Source organism: Lepidochelys kempii, chromosome 1 (assembly GCF_965140285.1).
Source record: "Lepidochelys kempii isolate rLepKem1 chromosome 1, rLepKem1.hap1, whole genome shotgun sequence".
NCBI lineage: Eukaryota > Metazoa > Chordata > Testudines > Cheloniidae > Lepidochelys > Lepidochelys kempii.
The window spans coordinates 151997074-152018302 of record NC_136380.1 but is presented as its reverse complement, the minus strand read 5'-3'; the positions used below and the strand labels follow the sequence as shown (position 1 = coordinate 152018302).

The 21229-nt window shown below is 39.8% G+C and overlaps 1 protein-coding gene across 8 annotated transcripts in view; it reads right to left on the bottom strand.

The window, feature by feature from the left end:
- PRRG1 (proline rich and Gla domain 1) overlaps positions 1-21229 on the bottom strand; it is a 44906-nt gene that overhangs the window by 11783 nt on the left and 11894 nt on the right. For 2 of the 8 annotated variants that reach the window (XM_073358146.2, XM_073358136.2), the window contains 3 exons: positions 17302-17429; positions 15009-15058; positions 3549-3709 (listed from right to left, as the gene is read on the bottom strand). In XM_073358146.2, the coding sequence (XP_073214247.1) occupies positions 3549-3709; positions 15009-15018 (171 nt within the window). In that variant the 5' untranslated portion in view covers positions 15019-15058; positions 17302-17429. Of the gene's footprint in view, positions 1-3548; positions 3710-7248; positions 7409-15008; positions 15059-17301; positions 17430-21229 lie in introns of those variants that run through there. The other 6 variants (XM_073358163.2, XM_073358156.2, XM_073358168.2 and 3 more) reach the window with 4 other exon arrangements.

The following is a 21229-nucleotide window of genomic DNA, read 5'->3' as shown; positions in this document are numbered from 1 at the left end:
ATCCCAATCAGAAAAGCATTCTGTATTCAATACCTGGAGTACGTGAACAAAATGATAGTGTGAGTAAGCACTTCAGTCATTTGGTTTTTTTAAAAATTTTCCTCAATCTGCGACTATAGAAGAACTATATATTGAAGTTCAACATACTGTATTATACATAGATCTCTGTTGTCTCTTAGATATTTACACAGTGTTAATGATTAGTCTGAAAGCTAATATGAAAGGCCACATTTGATACTGAGAAATACTATTTTGGGTAGATGCTTTCAATCACTGATTATATAGAACTCAGCCATGCAGCTAACATTGCTTTCTGCAAAACTTAAAGAATTTAAATGTTCAAAGTTTTCCACAATTAAAGATTTTAAATTCTTGGGAACATAGCAATTCAGCTGCATGCAACAAAATTTCAATCAAAATACCTGAAATTAACGGAAATAAAATGAATTACAATGCTGCAATCATGCCATGACATTGTGCATTATTCTGTAATTATGTCTCAAAATGTCCTTGAGCCTAAGAATTTTTAAGCCACACAAAGCTTTGATGTTTCTACAGGCCAGAGGTGTTGATAATCGATTATGCCTAAAATGGCCTGAGCAGTCTCATTCATAGATCAACTTTAAGTTTTGTCTGTACTTGCTTTTTCCTCCTAGTTACCAGAAAACATTTTCAGCATATCATAATGTAAACAGTCTCTTCTGTTCATTTATAACCCCATTAAAAGACTGAGGTACATCAATGTTAAAGCCCTCTCCGGCTATACACGTTTAAGATAAACGATAAAGGTGCTATTGTAAGATAGTGCAGATCAGCCTTTTAAATGCACCAGAAGTAGATCAAGGCACCACAACACTTGCATTAGAGAACTCCACTGTGCACACAAGACCACAGCAGAAGGAACTCTAATAAGCCTATGCTGCGACTATAGTAGCCAAGAGATCCTACTTCTTCCCATCAAAGTAGGAACTGTAAATTGCTTTATCAGCATAGATTGCCACCACGCAACTCCAGGACAAAGTAACCATTCGCTGCATGGAACAGGCTTTCTTCAGTTCAATAAGACAGGCTCAATCAGCTTTTTAAGTCAAAAGGCAAGACAGAACACGAAAAGCAATCATACATTACTCTCTCTAGGAAGCAGTCTCACGGCGTTACACATTACACCATAGAGCTGCTTCAATATATGCTTTCAAGCCCACTTATATTTATGCCAGACTTGTTTATGATTAATAGAAAAACTGCACAAATTCCACTTTATCACCACAGACCTTACACTTCTTCTCTTATCTAGCTCCATAAGTTTTACAAGACATAAAGGAGTCTGTACAAACCAGACTCAGCACAGATAATCCATACCTAGTAGACTGCAGATTTTGCAAGTCTCAGCAGGACATACACCTTGTTTTTCCTGACATACAGAGAATAGGGATTGCAACGGTTTAACTACAAATGAATTTACACAATAAAGCTTAGCATGAGTACAAACCATTTTGGGGAATACAGTTCATAGTTTTTCAACCTCTGAAGACAAAGCATTTGAGAATATAGGATATACCCTACTTGTTTACTATTAACTACTTGTCCACACTACTGCTTACGTTGATGTAACTTACATCACTCAAGGGTAAGAAAAAGCCTGAGTGATGCAGGTTACATTGACCTAAGCACTGTCTACACCAGCAGTAAGTTGGCAGGAGATGCTCTCCTGCTGACATAGCTTCTGCCTCTTGTTGAAGTGGAGTAATTATGCTGATGGAGAGCGCTCTTGTCGGCATAGCACATCTTCATCAGATGTGCTACAGCAGCGCCAATGAAGTGTGGTAGTGTAGACTAGCCCTTAGTTGCACACCATACCTTATCCAGTCAAACACATTGTTAGAGGAAAAAGTAATTTACATTTCTGGTTAATAAATCTGTTTGCAAGAGCCAATTTCACAATCCTTATTACAATTTCATCCCTTTTACGGGAAAACTGCAGCATCAGCATTATATACAACCAGAGCTTCACAAGCATTAGTTTTCCACTTCATCTTTGGTATAGCCATAAAGCATTATGGGACTCGGGATCAGTTTGGTCAATACTGAGAAGATAACCTGACATTCCTCCCTCTCAAAATCTGGCCCAGACACAAGAGGTCCCGGAAGCACTGAAGGAAATTCCTACCTGTTTTGCCAAAAAGATTCTATGGGAGATTGAAAATACCACTAAAATGAAACCAGAGCAACTAGGAGTTGAAGTGCTTTTAATCAGACTGTATAAAACTCAATTATAAAGGTGTTTTTAACACACACACACACACACACACAAAAGAGCGTTAGAAAGAATTATTTTTGTTAAAGACGCAACCTCCTGCCCCTTCATTTAGTGGCTAAATAAGAAAATTCCCATTCTAGTCCTACATTTTTCTAAGGAGACCACCAGGAATGGTATCTTTAAGATATAATAAGTAGCTAGAAAAATGTGCAGAAAAAGCTAAAACACAGTCAGGATTCCTTTATAAACTGCACAGAGAGAAGGTGATGAGGAATTAAGGCCTCTAATACCGGGCTGTATGATTTCCTGCAAATGCATACGACAGAAGGATAACTTTTTAAAATATGGGCCAGAAAACTAAATAGTGGTTGTTATCCACTCCACTATAAAATGTCAACTTCTTTGTTAACCTTATATTCTATCCCAAAAAATTCTTCCCACTTTCATCCACTTCTGTAGGGAACTCAAGGGATGTATCTTTCCTACCTTGATGTATTCCGAAAATACTGTACTTCAAACATTATAGTAGCCAACATACCATGGTCAGAGACTGTGCACACTTTTTATTTGTTGCATGCAGCTTATATTAAGATTCTGGGCCAACTGCTTTGTAAGTGACAGCTGCAAGTCATACTCCCTTCTAACAGGTTTTAATCAAAGATGTCATCTAAATCATAGAAACGTAGGCTGGAAGGGACCTCCAGGTGGGTGTCTGTATGCCCTGAACAGTAACAGTCATTCTGGCATATACCAGACCTCTATTTACAGACTTTCACCCTGATCCTGCAAAGAATTATGCATAAGCAGCTCCTGCTCCGGCACAGAACCTCATTCAAATTAATGGGGCTCTGCCCATGTGCAAGGCACTGCAGGATCAGGGCCTTACTCTTTCAAGGTTTTACATAGGTGGTGCTTAACAAGTACTCTGTTGGTGTGCAGCTGCTAGTTTCAGGAAAGCTACTTCAATTCTGCTTGTTTTTAGAATAAGTTTGTCTTTACTGGGTACTCTGCATTTCAGCTGCTCTCTCTCATGGCTTTAAATGCATGATTTAAATAAGATGTTTGTGGCATGCACACTCATTCTCTTCCCCTCCATAGGAGGATGTTCAATATCCTAAAGAGTGTGGAGCAGCTTACTAGCTTTGTCACAATGCATTTAGTAAAAATGAATAAGCTAAGAAATTTAGTGCAATGTAGGAAAGCTGGAGGCCACTAAGCACACAGTTAAGCTTGCACTAAGTAATTCAATTATTAAAAAAAAAAAAAAAAACCAACAAAAAACCCAACTTACTGTCTTCTCATCGTTTTCAAAAGCTTCTCTTGCTTCCTCATAGGTACAGATTTCTTCGTTGCACTCACGCTCTATGTTCCCTTGCTTTATCTCTTCCAAAAATCCATTGGCTCTTGGGTATCTTTTCAACACAGAGTTGGCTTTGTTTTCTGTAAGGAACACTGAAAAGATGGAGAACACAAAGATCACCTCTAAAAATATTGTATGGATACATTCCCAAAAGTTCAGAATAAAACTGCCCAAAAGAAAATAATTTGTTGTCTGGAGAGAGATTTTTCAAAGCATTCTCTTTACTTAAAAAATTGTATTTTTATTTTATATATATATGCTTCTCCAAGTGTTACTGGCTATTAAAAATACTTTTGCATAGACTTCTGAGCATTATAGATATTATGCCAAAGATTGTTTAAGTTGTTTAAGTGCAACCACAGGCCCTCACTCAGCACAGCATCCCTGTTCAGAACACTTAAGCTCCTGTTTAACTTAAACTCTGAAGTCAGTGGGACTTAAGCACATGTATAAGCACCATCCTGATTAAAGATGAACTTAAGAACCCACTTAAATGCTTCCTTTCAGGGCTACAGGGAGAAAATGGTACATGGCTGTGAACTCCCCCTCCAAAAAGTACTTATGACTACGTGGGGGCATCATATCTGAAATTCTCACAGGCATTATAAATAATACGTTTCTGCATAATACCTAGTGAGAATCACACTCCAGAATGGCTGATCAAATTGAAGGTCTACACATTCTCTTATGCAACATTGAACTTCGCAAGCTACCATGGCATTAAAGAAACTCCAACCGTACCTATAACATTTAAGTTACATTTTAGTTTGTTCAACTTGAGCACTGTACTTCTTTCCTAGTAAATCTTTAGGTTCTGGGGTAGCAAAAATGTGTGTAATTTCCTTTTAAAATAATTCAATATGTGAATATTAAACCCCAGGATACCAAAAAGACAGAATGAAATCGCACGTGAATCAAATAGTTACACACAAAAATAAACCAGTTAGATGCAAGATAGGAATTTGCTTGCTAATTGTGCATTTGCATATGTAATCTCAGTAACCATGTGCACAAGTTAAAATAAATTGGACATGAGATCCTGACTGAGAATCAGGTCCTCAAGGCGATTTTAAGCACAAATACAAGATCCAGCTTTTTCTGCTGACATTCCCTACTGTTTTACACCACATGCTAACAGCAAAACAGAGTTTACAAAAACCATTATCCCGCTGAAGTGTGTGACACTGCAAGATTCACTTTTCTATCACTCCAAAAAACAATAGTGTGGAAAACCAGAGAACAGGAAAGAAAAGACAGTCATTCATTAGGAATTTGACAAATGAAAATAAATGTTGCTTCCTAAATTCCAGAAGGATCAAGATTTCTTAAAAGTTCAACTTACAGTCATTGGAAAAAGTTTACAGGGTCTTTATTGGAGTTCAAAATCCTTAAACATTTCTATCATGATTTTTTATCTTTCAGCTAGGGCTGTTGATTAATCACAATTAACTCATGTGATTAAAAAAATTAATCACGATTAATCGCAGTTTTAATCACACTGTTAAACAATAGAATACCAATTGAAATGTATTGAGTATTTTTGGATGTTTTTCTACATTTTCAAATATATTGATTTCAATTACAACACAATACAAAGGGTACAGTGTTCACTTTATATTATTTTTTATTACCAATATGTGCACTGTAAAAATGAAAAGAAATAGTATCTTTCAATTCACTTATACAAGTACTGTAGTGCAATCTCTCTATTGTGAAAATGCAACTTAAAAATGTAGGGTTGTTGGTTTTTTTGGTATATAACTGCAACTCAATAACAAAATGTAAAACTTTAGAACAACAAGTCCACTCATGTCTATGCTGATGACACTCATTAAAAAAAAAAAAAAAGCATTAATTAAATTTGTGACTGAACTCCTTGGGAGAGAACTGTATGTCTCCTGCTCTGTGTTTTACCAGCATTCTGCCATACATTTTGTGTTATGGCTCTCTCGGATGTCGACGCAGCACATGTTTATTTTAAGAACACTTTCACTGCAGATTTGACAAAATGCAAAGAAGGTACCAATGTGAGATTTCAAAAGATAGCTACAGCACTCGACACAAGATTTAAGATTCTGAAATGCCTTCCAAAATCAGAGGGATGAGGTATGGAGCATTCTTTCAGAAGTCTTAAAAGAGCAACACTCTGATGTGGAAACTACAGAACCCGAACCACCAAAAAAGAAAATCAACCTTCTGTTGGTGGCATATGACTCAAATGATGAAAATGAAGGTGCATCAGTCCACACTGCTTTGGATTGTTATAAAGCAGAAAAATCATCATCAGCATGGACTAGGGTGACCAGACAGCAAGTATGAAAAATTGGGACAGGGGTGGGAGGTAATAGGAGCCTTTATAAGAAAAAGGCCCAAAAATAGGGACATCTGGTCACCCTAGGATGGACGCAGGTCCTCTGGAATGGTGGGCGAAGCATGAAGAGACGTATGAATCTTTACTGCAGCTGGCATGGAAATATCTTGCAATGCCGACTACAACAGTGCCATGTGAATGCCTGTTATCACTTTCAGGTGGCATTGTAAACAGAAGCAGGCAGCATTATCTCCTGCAAATGTAAACGAAGTTGTTTGTTTGAGTGATTGGCTGAACAAGAAGTAGGACTGAATGGACTTGTTGGCTTTCTAAAGTTTTACATTATTTTATTTTTGAGTGCAGGTTTTTTTTAACATAATTCTACATTTGTAAGTTTAATTTTCATGATAAAGAGATCGCACTACAGTACTTGTATTAGGTGAATTGAAAAATACTATTTATTTTGTTTTTTACAGTGCAAATATTTGTAATAAAAAATATAAACTGAACACTGTACCCTTTGTATTGTGTTGTAATTGAAATCAATATATTTGAAAATGTAGAAAACATCCAAAAATATTTAAATAAATGGTATTCTATTATTGTTTAATAGTGCAATTAGTTGCGATACATATGCACGTTAATTGCAATTAATTATTTTAATCACTTGACAGCCTTGAAAGGCATTGTGTTTAAATAGTTTACCTATCTTAGCCATTCTTTTGGGTGCCCAATTTAAGATATCTTAAAAGATCATTTTGTAGAGTCTGAGTGCTCTGCGTATCAAGTCCATTTACAGAAGTCCAACTTTAACACCCCAAACTGATGCACTTAAAAATCAGTCTCTTGAAAATTTTGGGTCCATCAGAATGGTTACAGTATTAAACCAAGACAATGGAAAAAACAAACTGTTTTCTTCATTTGTATTGTTTGCTCCCCATTTTGGTATTCCATAAAAAAATGTTAGCTGTAGAAGATAATGAAGAAAAACAAACAAGAGGTAAATGGACACAGCCAACTAGTTTTCAACTTGTTTTTGGGTTCATAATAGAACAAGAGTCTAGGGGTTGGGAAGAGAGAAGTTAATGCTAGAAATCACTAAAACAAATATTTAAGTAAACAAACTCAGTCTGGAATGTATTATATCAAAAGTGTGTATTACCATCCAATAGGTCAACTACACTTAGTATAGTGAGCACATATTTAACTTTAATGGAACTTTCCAAATCCAGATTCCTAGGTAGAAGAACAACTTGCGTATTCAACTTTGGAGAAGGAAGGGAACAAAATAGGTGTCCCATACCCCCCGCTATCTCTCACTTATGTAGCCCAGTTCCTGGCTGAAGTCCCATGATGTGGAAGCTTGATCCGGTCTGTCAGAAAATGGGCACTGCCAGCTCTGAAGGGGATCAGCACCAGCTAGAGCGAATCTGCCATCCCTTGCCTGCTCCTCCAAAACGGAAATCCAGACCCTAGAAAGCTGGAGTGTTGTTGGAGAAAGAGTGAGAAAGAAATCAGGGGCTACGTAAGTCAGTAAGGAAGGAACAGGAGCCAGCTGTCCCCTATTTATAAAGGAAGACAGGACAGAAGAGAGAAAGGACTGGAAGTGAAGCTGCTGAGTGGGTGCTAAGCAAGACACAGGAAAGGTAACTACTCTAAAGGGAGATGAAGCATGAAGACAGTTTATTTGAAGGGACAGATTCCTGTTCCCGTCCTCCCTCATCTCCCTGAAGCGGTGCTATATTTAACCATTTAAAAAAAAATTTCACAGAATACAGGTGGAGTAAATATAACCTACACTATGTGAGCGTGAATCTGTCTCATCTTCTAAGTGGCTAGTCCACGTAAGAGTTTAATAGCACACTACTTCTATCTGCTAATGGAGACACTATTTTCGATCCAGTGGTAGAAGCTTATGCTCATACAGTTATAGGTTCCCAATAAAAACCCCACTGATGGCCTGAGCAAGTGGTGATTATGCAAACATCTGAAGAGGAGGTAAATTCTGGTTGTTGATTATACAACACATTTTAGTGCCTGTAATCCTGTGTATCAATTACAGAATTCTCGGATTCTGTTTACCGACATACATGCTAGATGTCTCAAATCGTTCATTTACTCCTGTGGGAACTGTGAACCACTGCGCAATGGAGAATTTTGCAGAAATTAATGTTATGCCTGCAGAATTTCCCTTCCCCCACAGAAATGGGCTGCAGTGCTGCTGGCTGCCACTAGGGGATGCTGGACCCAGCAGAGCCCAGCTTGCACACAGAAGACACTGCCGGGGGAAGGAGAGGGAGCTAGAAGGTTCCTGGCAGCTGCAGTTCCCTGCATGCCCTGAGAAAAGGGACAGTGGTGCACACGAAACCACACAGGCCTGGGACCCAGCATCAGGTTGTTTTTTCCCCTCTGGATCCCTGGTCTCTGGAGGGGAGAGGGGCTGCGGGTATCTGGGCAAGGGGGGACCCCACGGCTGGGCTGGGGGTTGGTGGGAGAGGGTGTGTGTATCTGGGCCGGGGGGCCTGCAGCTAGGCTCTGGGGGTGCAGGTATTTTCCATGAAATACTAATCTATTGATTAGGCCTAGGTTTTTAAGTAGTGGTTTAAATATTTCAGAATGAGCAACTTTCACTTAACTTGTAGCATAAAATGTATCACTTCTGTTTCAAGTGCACCAACAAGAACAGAGATATTAAAATAATTCAATATTCAAAAATGTTGGATTTATGTCTACTTGTAACATGTAGCTTAATTAAAATATTTTGGTTTCTCTTCCCTCCCATATCACAAGAACCTGTATTTTAGTGATGTAGAAAAGCCCATTAAGAAGCATAAACCAGATGCTTTGTTGGCATGGTAGATATGTAATGATCAGTCCGGCTCACATATTGTCACAGACCATGGCAGGTGTGATAGAATGAAGCAGAACTAGTCTGATGCAATACAGTCACTCATGTGTTTATTAAAGTCACACAGTTCTGTGATACTTCAAATCCCTACTTAGAGATCAATATAAACATAGAAAACACCACAAAAAAAAAAAAGTGTTCTTGTCAAACCAATCTCGATGAAAGTTTATTTTTCTCCTGGAGATAGTGATAACTGAGAATCAGTCACCACCCCAAGGCTTGTACAAAGAGATAATGGCACTGTATTCTGGGACCAACTTGCCATATTAGTAGTCTGTGGCCACTGTCATAAACATACAGCTGCATACTAGTGCAAACATACTAGTTTGCAGATAATCTTTTGTGAGATGCCTCAGATATCTTAAGTGACAATGCCGCTGAATTCATTACTATTATTATTGCAGAGCTCAAGATAAAGAAAGAACTGTACACTCTAAGCATCACTGTCCAGCAAGTCCAGGATCTCCAACATGAAAAAAGGGGAGATAATTATGTTTGTAGCAGCATGGATGCATAAAACCAAATATTTTTAACATGAGTGTCAGTCACTGCTCTTTTGGCATCAAGTTAACTGAATTTGGCAGTCTGTAGCTACCATTCAATCAAAATAATTACCATAAGCTGTTCTCTGGTTTACACAAAAATATGGCACTAATATCTCTACCACCAGAAGTCCTGGGAGAGATGCAGTATGAAGGCAACTTGTTTGCTATTCCAGCATCAACAGGTAATTGCAGTCTTGTAAACAACCATATCCTTGCCATGAAGCCTGTGAACACTAGTCATCTAGAAGTATCTCTCTTTTCTAAATAGTTAGAATTATCCCTCCAAGAAAAAAAAAAAAGCAGCGAATTCTCTCTAGCATCAGGGTCTCATCAAGAACAAATAGAGAGGAAAAGGGAAATTAAATTAAATTGAAACGGTTGGTAGTAATGTAGGAAACAGTGTATCTGTATGCATTTTACTTGTAGACAGAGGACAAGGAAAATTAAAGTTAAATTCCTGGTGTTACTCAGAATATCCACAAAAATGAATAAGTGTTATTAAATAAATACATCTATTTTGTTTGAAAAAAGTGTTACTATTAAAACATTAGCGGGGTTTCATGTAAGCAGCTACAAAAACATTTTGAAGTCAGTTATTAATTCCCACTGCTATTATTAAATATATATATTTGTAATAAGAGCTCACTCTATAATACTACTGACTTTATTGTCAGTTTTATTTGTGGTTTTTCGACTGCCATGGAAATTAGTGTAATGCCATAAATTTGGCATTATGAATTTTACTCCTATAGTCTTAAGTGAAAGTGGGCTGGGAAACAAATATCAAGAAACTGGCAAATGTGACATTCATGCATTATGAAAACCTGGACAGTAAGCAGGATTTGCTTTATGCCCTATTTGAAAGCTTCCCTGCACGTTAAGACCATAGAGCAAGCTCTAAAAGGTCACTACACATGCTAAAAGAATGAAGTTGCACCATAACCAGCATCAACATTCCATGAGTCACATAGCCCAAATTATATCAGTCCAATTTCAGCCCAGACAGATGGCATTACTTTCACCTCCTCACCACTCTGTATGTCTGTGCAGACTTGTTAACAGCAGTAGCACTCTCTGCACAGCATGCTAGGAAATAGTAACTGGAAATACTGATCCCAGTGAAAGGCAGAAACGAGCAGGCATCCAGTTGAGTTCCTAGTGGACTTGAGATGTTTTCATTATTTGCCATATGTTGGAACATTTTTAAATAATGCATATTTTTTACTTTTAATTGTATCAACTTTCACTACTGTATGGTTTCTGGGTTCTGCTCATTATGGAAGTCCCTGTTGTAAATTACAAGGTTGTATACATCTAATAATCTCCACTGAAATGGACACTAACAAAAATCTGTCAGGCAGATGGAATTTTTCTAGATCCTCACAAAGCTATGTTTATAAACAAAAACAAGTCCATTTCTTTAATACCTGCTTCTTAAGATTTCTTAAGGCCTAATACCCACATACCCCCACATCTGCAAATGGTGGAAAGGCAGAACCTGTGATTCAAAAGCAGAATCGATGAGTGTAAGTAGCATAGATGTGGGGAGAGAGTAACTGCTTTTTTTCTTACTTTGCAGTTTTTTTTATGGTCATCTGGAGAGCTGCATTCATATCCCCGGAGAGACCCCCACACTCCCAGCCTTTAAACTTTTATACACATGTTTTACATGTGGACTATGATAGGGAAGTAGGGTGCCACAGGAGTGGAGCTGTAAGAGAGGGAGTTTTGAGTGAAGGCATGGGGATGATCAGGGATAATGAGCTGGAGGATGTAGGGTTGTGTGTGTGGGAGGAGGGGAACAAAGTGGGGCCTGAGCTAGAGGGTTTCAGAGTTGAGGGAAAAAACTCCTCTAGCCATAAGAAGTTCATCAGAATACAGACCCTATCCCCTACACTTCTCTTCCTCTAGCCCACTGCACTCAAGAAGCCAAAGCAGCAGTAACACTGGAATTCTTCAAGACAAGGTCCCTTAGCACAGAGGAACTGAACTCCCCCTCATCTCCTCTCTGAGCAATCACCTATTTTCTTCCCTTCGCCAGAACACACCCCTGCTGAACCCCACATATCCCAAAAACCAGGTCAATCCTTCCCTCCCACTGACGAATCAGACTGAAAACTGCCTGTGAAAAATCAAAAATAAAAGCATTGCATTTTTAAATTTGAAACTGCAGCAGTTTACAGATTTGAGCCATTCAGTATGCTAAGCTTGGTGAAACTCATTTAGGTCCTTCTCATGACTTATCTAACCCCACTCCGATTCATCAACATCCTTCTTGAATTGTGAACACGAGAAGGGGAAATAAGAGGAAATAACCCCCTATATGTTTAGTTTTAAATTTTCAAAAAGTGGCTGCGTTCTGAGATCTTACCAGAATACATATGTATGTAAAGTCTGAAGCTTGTGGGGGGAATATGCTTGTTTAGCTAGATGAATTCAAGGAAGAGAAAAGGCAGGGCAAGATTTCAAAAAGGGAGGATAAGATGTTTCTCCTGCAAATTCATTTCTTTAGGAAAAACAAAGTTTAGTGAAAATGTAATTGTCCCTAGAAGAGTTATTATGCCAAGTTTTGAAATTAAACTCAGCTAAAGTATGCCACAGAGGAAATTTAGCCCTGCTTTCAGTGGAAGTCGCAGTGCAATCTTAGCTATGGAGCCCATATTTCAAACCTCCAAAACTGAACTTGTATATTCAGTATTTATAACAACTAGTACATGTATTCACAAAAAGAAAAGGAGTCCTTGTGGCACCTTAGAGACTAACCAATTTATTTGAGCATAAGCTTTCATGAGCTACAGCTCACTTCATTGGATGCATACTGTGGAAAATACAAAAGATGTTTGTTTTTATACACACAAATCATGAAAAAATGGGTATTTATCACCACAAAAGGTTTTCTCTCCCCCCATCCCACTCTCCTGCTGGTAAAAGCTTATCTAAAGTGATCACTCTCCTTACAATGTGTATGATAATCAAGGTGGGCCTTCTCCCTCCCCCCCCCCCCCAAACCCACTCTCCTGTTGGTAATAGCTTATCTAAAGTGATCACTGTCCTACCAGCAGGACATTGGGATGGGGGGAGAGAAAACCTTTTGTAGTGATAAACACCCATTTTTTCATGATTTGTGTGTATAAAAACAAACATCTTCTGTATTTTCCACAGTATGCATCCGATGAAGTGAGCTGTAGCTCACGAAAGCTTATGCTCAAATAAATTGGTTAGTCTCTAAGGTGCCACAAGTCCTCCTTTTCTTTTTGCGAATACAGACTCTGATACATGTATTCATACACTGCAATGTTATAACGGACCACTAGTCACCTAGTCTGACTTCCTGTCTAGCACAGGCTACAGAACTTCTCCAAAGTAACTCCTGGCACATATCTTTTAGAAAAACATCCAACTTTGTTTTTAAAATTGCCAGTGATAGAGAAGTCACTACAACCCTTGGTAAATTGTTCCAATGGTCAATTACCCTCATTGTTGTAAATTTACAATTTATTTCCAGGCTGAATTTGTCTAGCTACAATTTCCAGACACTGAGTCGAGTTATACCTTCCCCTGATAGGTTGAAGAGCCTTTTAGCAAATATTTGTTCCCCAAGTAGGTAATCAAATCACCCCTTAACCTTTGTTTTTTTCAGCTAAACAGTCTGTGTTTTTTGAGTCCATCACTATAAGGCATGTTTTCTTCTCCTTATATCATTCTTGTGGCTGTCTGAACCCTCTCCAATTCATCAACATCATTGAATTGTGAACACCAGAACTGGATATGGTATTCCTGCAGCAGTCGCACCAGTGCCACATACAGAGGTAAAATAGCCTCTCTATTTTTACTTGACATTCCCCCATTTATGCATCTAAGGGGATCGTATTAGCCCTTTTGGCCACAGTGTCACACTGAGAACTTACGTTCAGCTGATGATCTACCGCACGCACATTTTTTTCCCCTTAAATCAGAGTCACTGGTTCCCCAGATCAAGTCCCCCCAATCCTGTAAATATGACCTTAATTCTAGATATACACGTTAACTATATTAAAATGCATATTGTTTGCTTGCACCCAGGTTACCAATCTAGGTCAACCACACCCCCAACGTTTCTGTCATCTGCAAACTTTATCAGTGAAGATTTTATGTTTTCCTCCAAGTCATTCTTAAAAAACAATAAATAATGTAGGGCCAAGAATCAATCCCTGCAGAGCCCCACTAGAAACACATCCACTCGATTATGACTCCCCATTTACAGTTATGTGTCATGCTAATTTTGTATCAAGGTTTGTTTGTTTTTTTTAAAGAAGTCAAGTCAAACGTCTTACAGAAGTATTAAGTATAATATGACATCAAAACTATTACCTTTATCCACCAAATTTGTAATCTCATAAAAAAAGATCTCAAGCTGGTTTGACATTATCTATTTTCCACAAACCCACGGTGACTGGCATTAATTATATTACCGTCTTGAGTCCCATACGAGCCACTCCATTATCCTGCCCAGACTCAATGTCAGACTGACAGGTCTGTAACTATCCAGGTCTTCCTAGTCACCCTTTTTAAATACTGGCACATTAGCTTTTTTCCAGTCTTCCAGAACTTCCCTGATATTCCAAGACTTATTGAAAACCAAAATTAACAGTCCAGCAAGTTCTAAGTGAGCACTTTAAAAAACTCTTGGATACAAGTTATCTGGACCTACTGATTTTAAAATGTCGAACTTAGCAGCTGCTGTTTAACATTCTTCTGAGATAATATTGGAACACAGAGTGTCATACTGTAATGACTACATCTGTTTCCCCCCCAAATACAGGACTGAAACATTTATTGAACACTTCTGTGTTTTCTGCATTACTGTTGATAATTGTATGATTTTCCATCTAGCAATAGACTAAATCCATTGTTGGGATTCTTTTGGATCCTAGTATTCTTTTAAAAAAAAAAAAATCACCTCCTTATTGTCTTAACTGTTCTGGCCACAGATTTCTCCTTGTTTCCCTTTGCTTCTTTTATCAATTTTCTACAAATCCTAGCTTCTGATTTATATTACTATTCACTTTCCCTTTCTTATATATAGTTGTTTATCTTTTATCTGGCTTATTAACCAGTATAGCCTTCTTTCGATTGTGATTTTTTTGGGCATCAAGTAAAGTGTTCTTAAACTATTCCCTGTTATTCCCTTTTTTCCTGTTTAATTCTTCCTCCCAGCTGATTTGGCTCATAATTGTTTTCATTTTTGTGAAACGGGGCCTTTTAAAGCACCAGGTGTGGACTTTATTCAATTTTCACTTTTTAAATGTGATCAAGTCAACATCACTATACCTCAGCTACCACAAATTTTTAGTTCTGTGACCAGTTCCTCTATCTGTCAGGATGAGGTTTAATGTAGGATGATGGGTGCCTCATATCAATCTCTGGCAGAAAGAGAATATGTTTATTATTTCTCTTCAGGACAAAGGAAGCTTCCCTTCTGCTTGGAACAAAGACAAATTTTATTAAGACAAAAATCAACATTCCAAAAAGCTACTAGCTGAAGACTAGGTTTCTGTACTTTTTGTTTTGGAGTGTGGAAAAGTCCTCCTTTAAATGGAATAACTATAGAAATATGCATACTCAGCATTGCTTAAATAAACACTTACCACTGCCCATGTTTATCACTGCCCAGGCAGGGAACTGGCAAATGGAGAGTCTGTAACAAAAGGGGGGAAAAACTGCTGTCAATTTTGTAAAGAATGATTAACTGGGAAACACTCTTCCTAGCAGAAAAGAATACTATAAACATTCTCTCCTACCGGAGTTGGAAACATCCAAAGCCTGGTGACCAAGTCTAACCTCTGCTTTGATATTTTAGTGTCACCAAATAAAGCCTACTTTTAGTATTTCAAGAAGAAACTATCCCACTATTACACAATTCTTGTTAAATGGTGAATGCCTTGTGAAAAAACTTAAAAAAAACAAAAACATATTTAGAAGCAGTTTTATTACTACTCAAAGATATTGACATAAAATAAAATCTGCTTATGAATTCCATCTATTCTGCATAACCATTCTCTATGTAGCTTAACTTGGCATTTGTTATGCTCTCTGATGAACTTATTTATCCCATATATTCAGTATGTTACATTCAGCATGGTGAATTAAATTATTATTTCTGGCCCATGGATAGGGGCTACAAAGTTAGGGGAATATACAATGCCTGATCCAGTGAGGATCTTCCAAAGATGACAATTTGTAGACAAACAAAAATCAAAAGTAGAAGAAGACATGTAACAGACATTGGACCTTGGAGCAGATGTAAGCAACCTAATGTGCCGGTTACGGTCCTTGGGCCCTTTAAAATGAGAGATGTAGTTGTGTAGGGCACATGAGTAGGAGTAAGCATGTGATCTACCAAACTTGCATGTAATGTGTCATACCTCCCAGGCAGAGAAGCAGACAGGACAGACCCAGGGTCAGGGAAGGACCAGGGAAAGGGCTCTCTGCACTTGTCAGGCAGAAGACCTGAGAAACACCTGCTGGGAACAGAAGCCAGCTGGGGGAAAGCTTCAGCTGTGAAGGGAGGGCTGCGAAGCCCTGGATACAAGGGCAAAGGGACAGTGAGACAGTTTTGGGTTTCTTGTTGTCATTTTGAATCTTTGTTTCCATGTTTATGAAGAAAAAGCTTGAGTGAAAGAACTGGGAGGGTGCAGTTGCTTAGACCAGGATTTCACCTTTTATGGTTGGTGTATAAGCCCACCAGCTAACAGACCATAAATAACAAACAGCTAAACTTTGAATTAATACAGATTACTGTTGCATTCAGCACTTTGAAAACAAATTATGCAGGGTAATTTTAGGCCTACCACAGTCTGTCCATTTATACCAAATTGCACACATTTAACACATGTAATCAACTACCATCTTTTTTAAATGTCCTATAAGTGTTATACAACAATTACTTACCTGTTCCTTAACTCTCTTTCTTTGAGATGTGGGTACAGATACATATTCCACTGAAGTAAACACATTTGCATAGAAATGTATTTTGCTCAGGTGTGTTTGTGCTTAGTGCACTGGAGCCGGAGACTTTTCCCTCCCCAGCAATACCTGTTGGGGCGGCACACATGGCCTACACACCCGCGTGGCCACCTCCGAGGCTAAATAGAGCTGTACATGACCTCCCCTCAGTTCCTTCACACCGCAGGAGATGGCCCAATGTTCCAGTAGAGGGGGATCGGAGAATGGGTCACAGAATACACATCTGCACCCACATCTCAAAGATCAACAGTTGCAGAACAGATAAGTAACCATGTTTTCTTCTTTGGGTGGTTCTAGATGTGTATTCCATGACTCACAAGCAGTAATGTACAGTGTAGGTTTCTGAGTCTATTTAAATAAGGAATGCAATACCAATTTGCCAACATTCACATCCGCCCCGGATGCAGGTGGGAGGGTCTCAGAGGCTGGGCTTGAGCCCGGAAGTCTACACAGCAATGAAAGAGCCTCGCAGCTCGAGCCCCGAAAGCCAGAGTTGGCTGGCATGGGTCAGCCGCGGGTGTTTCTTTGCTGTGTAGACATACCCTCACAAGCCAGGCCATAGCATAGAGGCTATTTGGGTCTGGATGTAGTATTCAACCTTCTTCTGTGACAGTAGGTCTTGAAGGAGAAGCAGAGTATGAGATGGTTAAACTGAAAGATTGTGAAGGTCCAAAAAACCAGCACTGTTTTGGCCAGGCCAGGGCTGTTAGGATTAACCTGATGTGGCCTAGTTTGTCTGTGAATGACCTGTGGAACCAGAGGGATTGGGGAAACTCATATATTCACCCCAGTCCCCACTCCAACATGAAGGCAACAGTGAACGAGCCCAGACTGTGGTCCACTTGAGAATAAAATTGGTGATGCTTCTTGCTGTCTTTTGTAAAAATACAAATTGACTTCAGGAATGCCACTCACCCGAATAATACACCTCAGGAGGCTGGTTTTGAGAGACCACCCGTGGTTGTTGGAGAATCCCCTCCAGAAGAAGTCAGCTAGCTGATTCTGTACACCAGGTAAGGGTGCAGCGATCGGAGTGACGTCCTCTGTGATGCAAAATTCCCAAAAGCTCATTACCACTTGGCAAAGCTGATCAGATATGGCATAAGTAGTCAACATTTGGACCGGCAAGCCCTTGATGTAAGAGAGAAAGGATCGGGGCAAGCTGTGCGAACTGCCCGCAACTCAAGGACATTGATATGAAGATTCAACTCCTGTTCTCTCTAGAGGAGATGGCCATGTATACTCTGTTACATAAGTACAAGAAGCCACGTGGCCTACCAACTTAAGACAAGTCCAAGAAATGCCAGAGGGATGAAACCTGAGCAACATGCATAAATTGTAAATCATTTGAAATTACTATTGGGGAACAGTAGTCAAACTCAGAATCAAATAAAGCCCAATGAACTCAAGTCTCTAAGAGAGAGAGTGTTGACATTTTCCTGTTCAAAATGAGTCCCAGATGACTGAATAGCAGATGATGAACCTGACATGGCAATGAACCTTGTCCTGGGATGACTCCTGAACCAGCCAATCAAATTAAGGGAAGACACGGATGAGGCACTGATCACAGGCCAGGGGAAGTACCCTATACTGAAAAAGAAAAGGAGGACTTGTGGCACCTTAGAGACTAACCAATTTATTTGAGCATGAGCTTTCGTGAGCTACAGCTCACTTCATCAGATGTTTACCGTGGAAACTGCAGCAGACTTTATATACACACAGAAATCATGAAACAATACCTCCTCCCACCCCACTGTCCTGCTGGTAATAGCTTATCTAAAGTGATCAACAGGTGGGCCATTTCCAGCACAAATCCAGGTTTTCTCACCCTCCACCCCCCCACACAAATTCACTCTCCTGCTGGTGCTAGCCCATCCAAAGTGACAACTCTTTACATAATCAAGTCGGGCTATTTCCTGCATAGATCAAGGTTTTCTCACATCCCCCCCACCCCCATACACACACAAACTCACTCTCCTGCTGGTAATAGCTCATCTAAACTATACTGATAATTGCAGCTTCCGATCACAAATCTGAGAAATCTCCCGTGACTTAACACTGCCATGTGAAAGTATGCATCTCAAAGATCGAGGGCAGCATACCAACAGTTGCAATCTAGGGACAGAAAAATCAATGTGAAATCTTGTTTGCTGAACTTGTTGAGAGCCCGAAGATCCAATAGGGGCATCAGTCCTCTCTAAGACTAGAGGATCAGAAAATAGCAGGAGTAGAAAAACCTGCCCTTGAAACTGCAGGGGAATTTCCTTTACAGTCCTCAGGGAAAGCAGAGTCCAAACTTCTTGAAGTAGTACTTTGACCTCTTACTGCTAACCGGCAGAGGGCACAAGGGCTGGATAGGGTTTTACAGAGATCCCCTGGGTCAGATATATGCAGAATAATTCAAAGAGTGACATTTTAGGTCTCTAACCCACTGGTAGTCATAATCACTGTGAAATATATGTACATATAATATTTAAGATGTTATGTATCTATACTGAAAAGTATGTTCTCAGGGTCTTGGATTTAAGACAGGTACACTAGGAAGTGATATGCCTTGCACATGTTCCTTTCAGACAGGACGTAATAGACACTATCTAGTCATGTGTGGACTCACATTGTAGGCCTATTTGCATAGTTACCCCCCCCCATACACACACAATTGCAAAGTCTGAGAGAGGAAATTCACAGAATAAAAACAAACAGCACAGAACATCCTGTCTATGACTAAAGACAAAGGATTGTTAGGGAATATCTGGGGGTACAAGGAAACACACAGGAGGAAATACACTCCTCCCTCACCGAGGAGACAAACTGACACAGTGTCAGTCTCGTGAAGGGAGATTACTGTCAAGCCGGGCTGTAAAACACTGCAAGGACTTTGGGTGACTATTACTCTAGGACATGAAAGTATCTAGTTAATTAAGTCTAAGCTCTAGAATGAGGGAAGTTCCCTTGAGTTAAGTGCTTGTCCTGCAGGTGAACGGCAGGTGGCAGGGAGGTATCTCAGAATCCTGAGTTCCCCCAGGAAGCATTACAGTTAGACTCAAGAGATGGGTCCCTGAAAGGGGCGAGGGAAGGATGGTGGGCAGGAAGAATGGAGAAGAACTGGAATTAATATACCAGACCCACTGTACTTAGGACCCACTTCTCTGAGGTTGTTACCTCCCAACTTCTGAGGGATGTGACTCTGTCCCCAAAGGGGATAAAGGGACAGAAAGACCACTGCTGATCATATCACTGTCCTCAAAGAAGAAGTCAAAAGGTGTGTTTCCCTACAGCAGGGGGAGGGTGAGTTGATTTGTTAAAACTGGAGTTAGATGACCTCCTCTTCTGAGGCTTGTATCTCCTTGTTGAGATGTCATGTTGCCTCGGAGGATAGAAGAGCTGTCTCTTTGTTGACTACTGCAGTAGAGACTTAAGTCACATTGCCTGGTGGCTGGACAGACTCCCAGTGAACAGAGGGTAGCAAGTGAATCTTTAAAGGAGTGCAACATCTCATCGGCCTTCACTGAAAACAAAAGACTGACCATCAAAAGATAGGTCTTCAATAGATGGTTGAATATCTGGCGTTAAACTGGAAATACATGACCAGGATGCCCATCTCATAACTGCAGAGGCCACTGCCCTGGAGCAAGCATCTGCAATGTCAAGAGTGGATTGGAGTGAGGTTTTTGCAACCAGCCAACCTTCTGCTAGGAAAGCCAGGAACTCCTCTTTTGTGTCATTTAGCGATCTAGATATTACCTCCCACTTGAGAAAAATCATGTTCTGCTAACAGAGCTTGTTAGTTCACTATTCTCATCTGGAGTGAGGCAGTAGAATAAATCTTTCTTCCTAAAGAGTCCAGTCTTTTAGGTTCTTTTTCCCTTGGAGTCAACTTAAATCTTCCTTCCTGTGGTCTCTCATTAGTGGCCACAACGATTAGGAAGTTTGACACTGGGTGAAAAGAAAAACACTCAGATCCCTGCAATGGAACATAGTATGGTTAATCCATATATTTAGCTATGGAGGACAGTAACTTTGGTGTACACCAAAATACAATTACTCAGGTAGTTTACCCTTCCTGGAGTCATTGGCCGAAGGATGTCAAACAACTTGTAGATATTTTCCTATACCAACTCAGCTTGGATACCCAAAGCTGTAGTTGTCTCCTAAGTAGGTCTTGGTAGGATTTAAAATTCTCTGGAAGTGGAGACCCACCTGAACCTGAGACCACTGAGTCATCCAAAGAGGACAAGGACAGAATTCCTGGAACTGATGGTATCCCCTGAGGGAAAAGTTAATCTGCCAGCAAGGGCTCATCCAACAGAGGTGGTTCAGGAAGACAAGCAGCATCCTAAATCTGCAGAGGTCTTTCTGAAGGTTGCCACTTTTTGTAAGGTGGACCAATCTTCCCTTCAACTGGGGGCAGAGAGCTAGATCTGTGGGAGCAAGGAACACCCCACAGAGGCCACTGTAAGAGTACAGTATGTGTAGAAAGCCAAGACAGAATCAGCCAGGATGACCTATCCTTGCCATAAGAGCAGCTCCGCTTTCAGTACCAATGTTGTCCTTCAATTGCACATTTGGATGGCTTGCGCAATCTTTCAATGCGGTGACAGAGATGAGTTGCAGGACTCAGAATTGGAGTAGAAGCAAGCCTCTCAATAACCAGTGGGCATTGATGGTGTCCAATCCAGTGAAACCAGGGCAAGGTCAGTACAAGCATCAGAACCACAGTCGATACCATAAATGCGTCCCAAGAGGTTGAAGTCCTGATAGAAGTGTTTGGTACTGAGAAAAGGTCCACTACTAGTGCCAATGAATAAGACCTAGTAGGTCCCCACTCAATGAACCCCTCAGT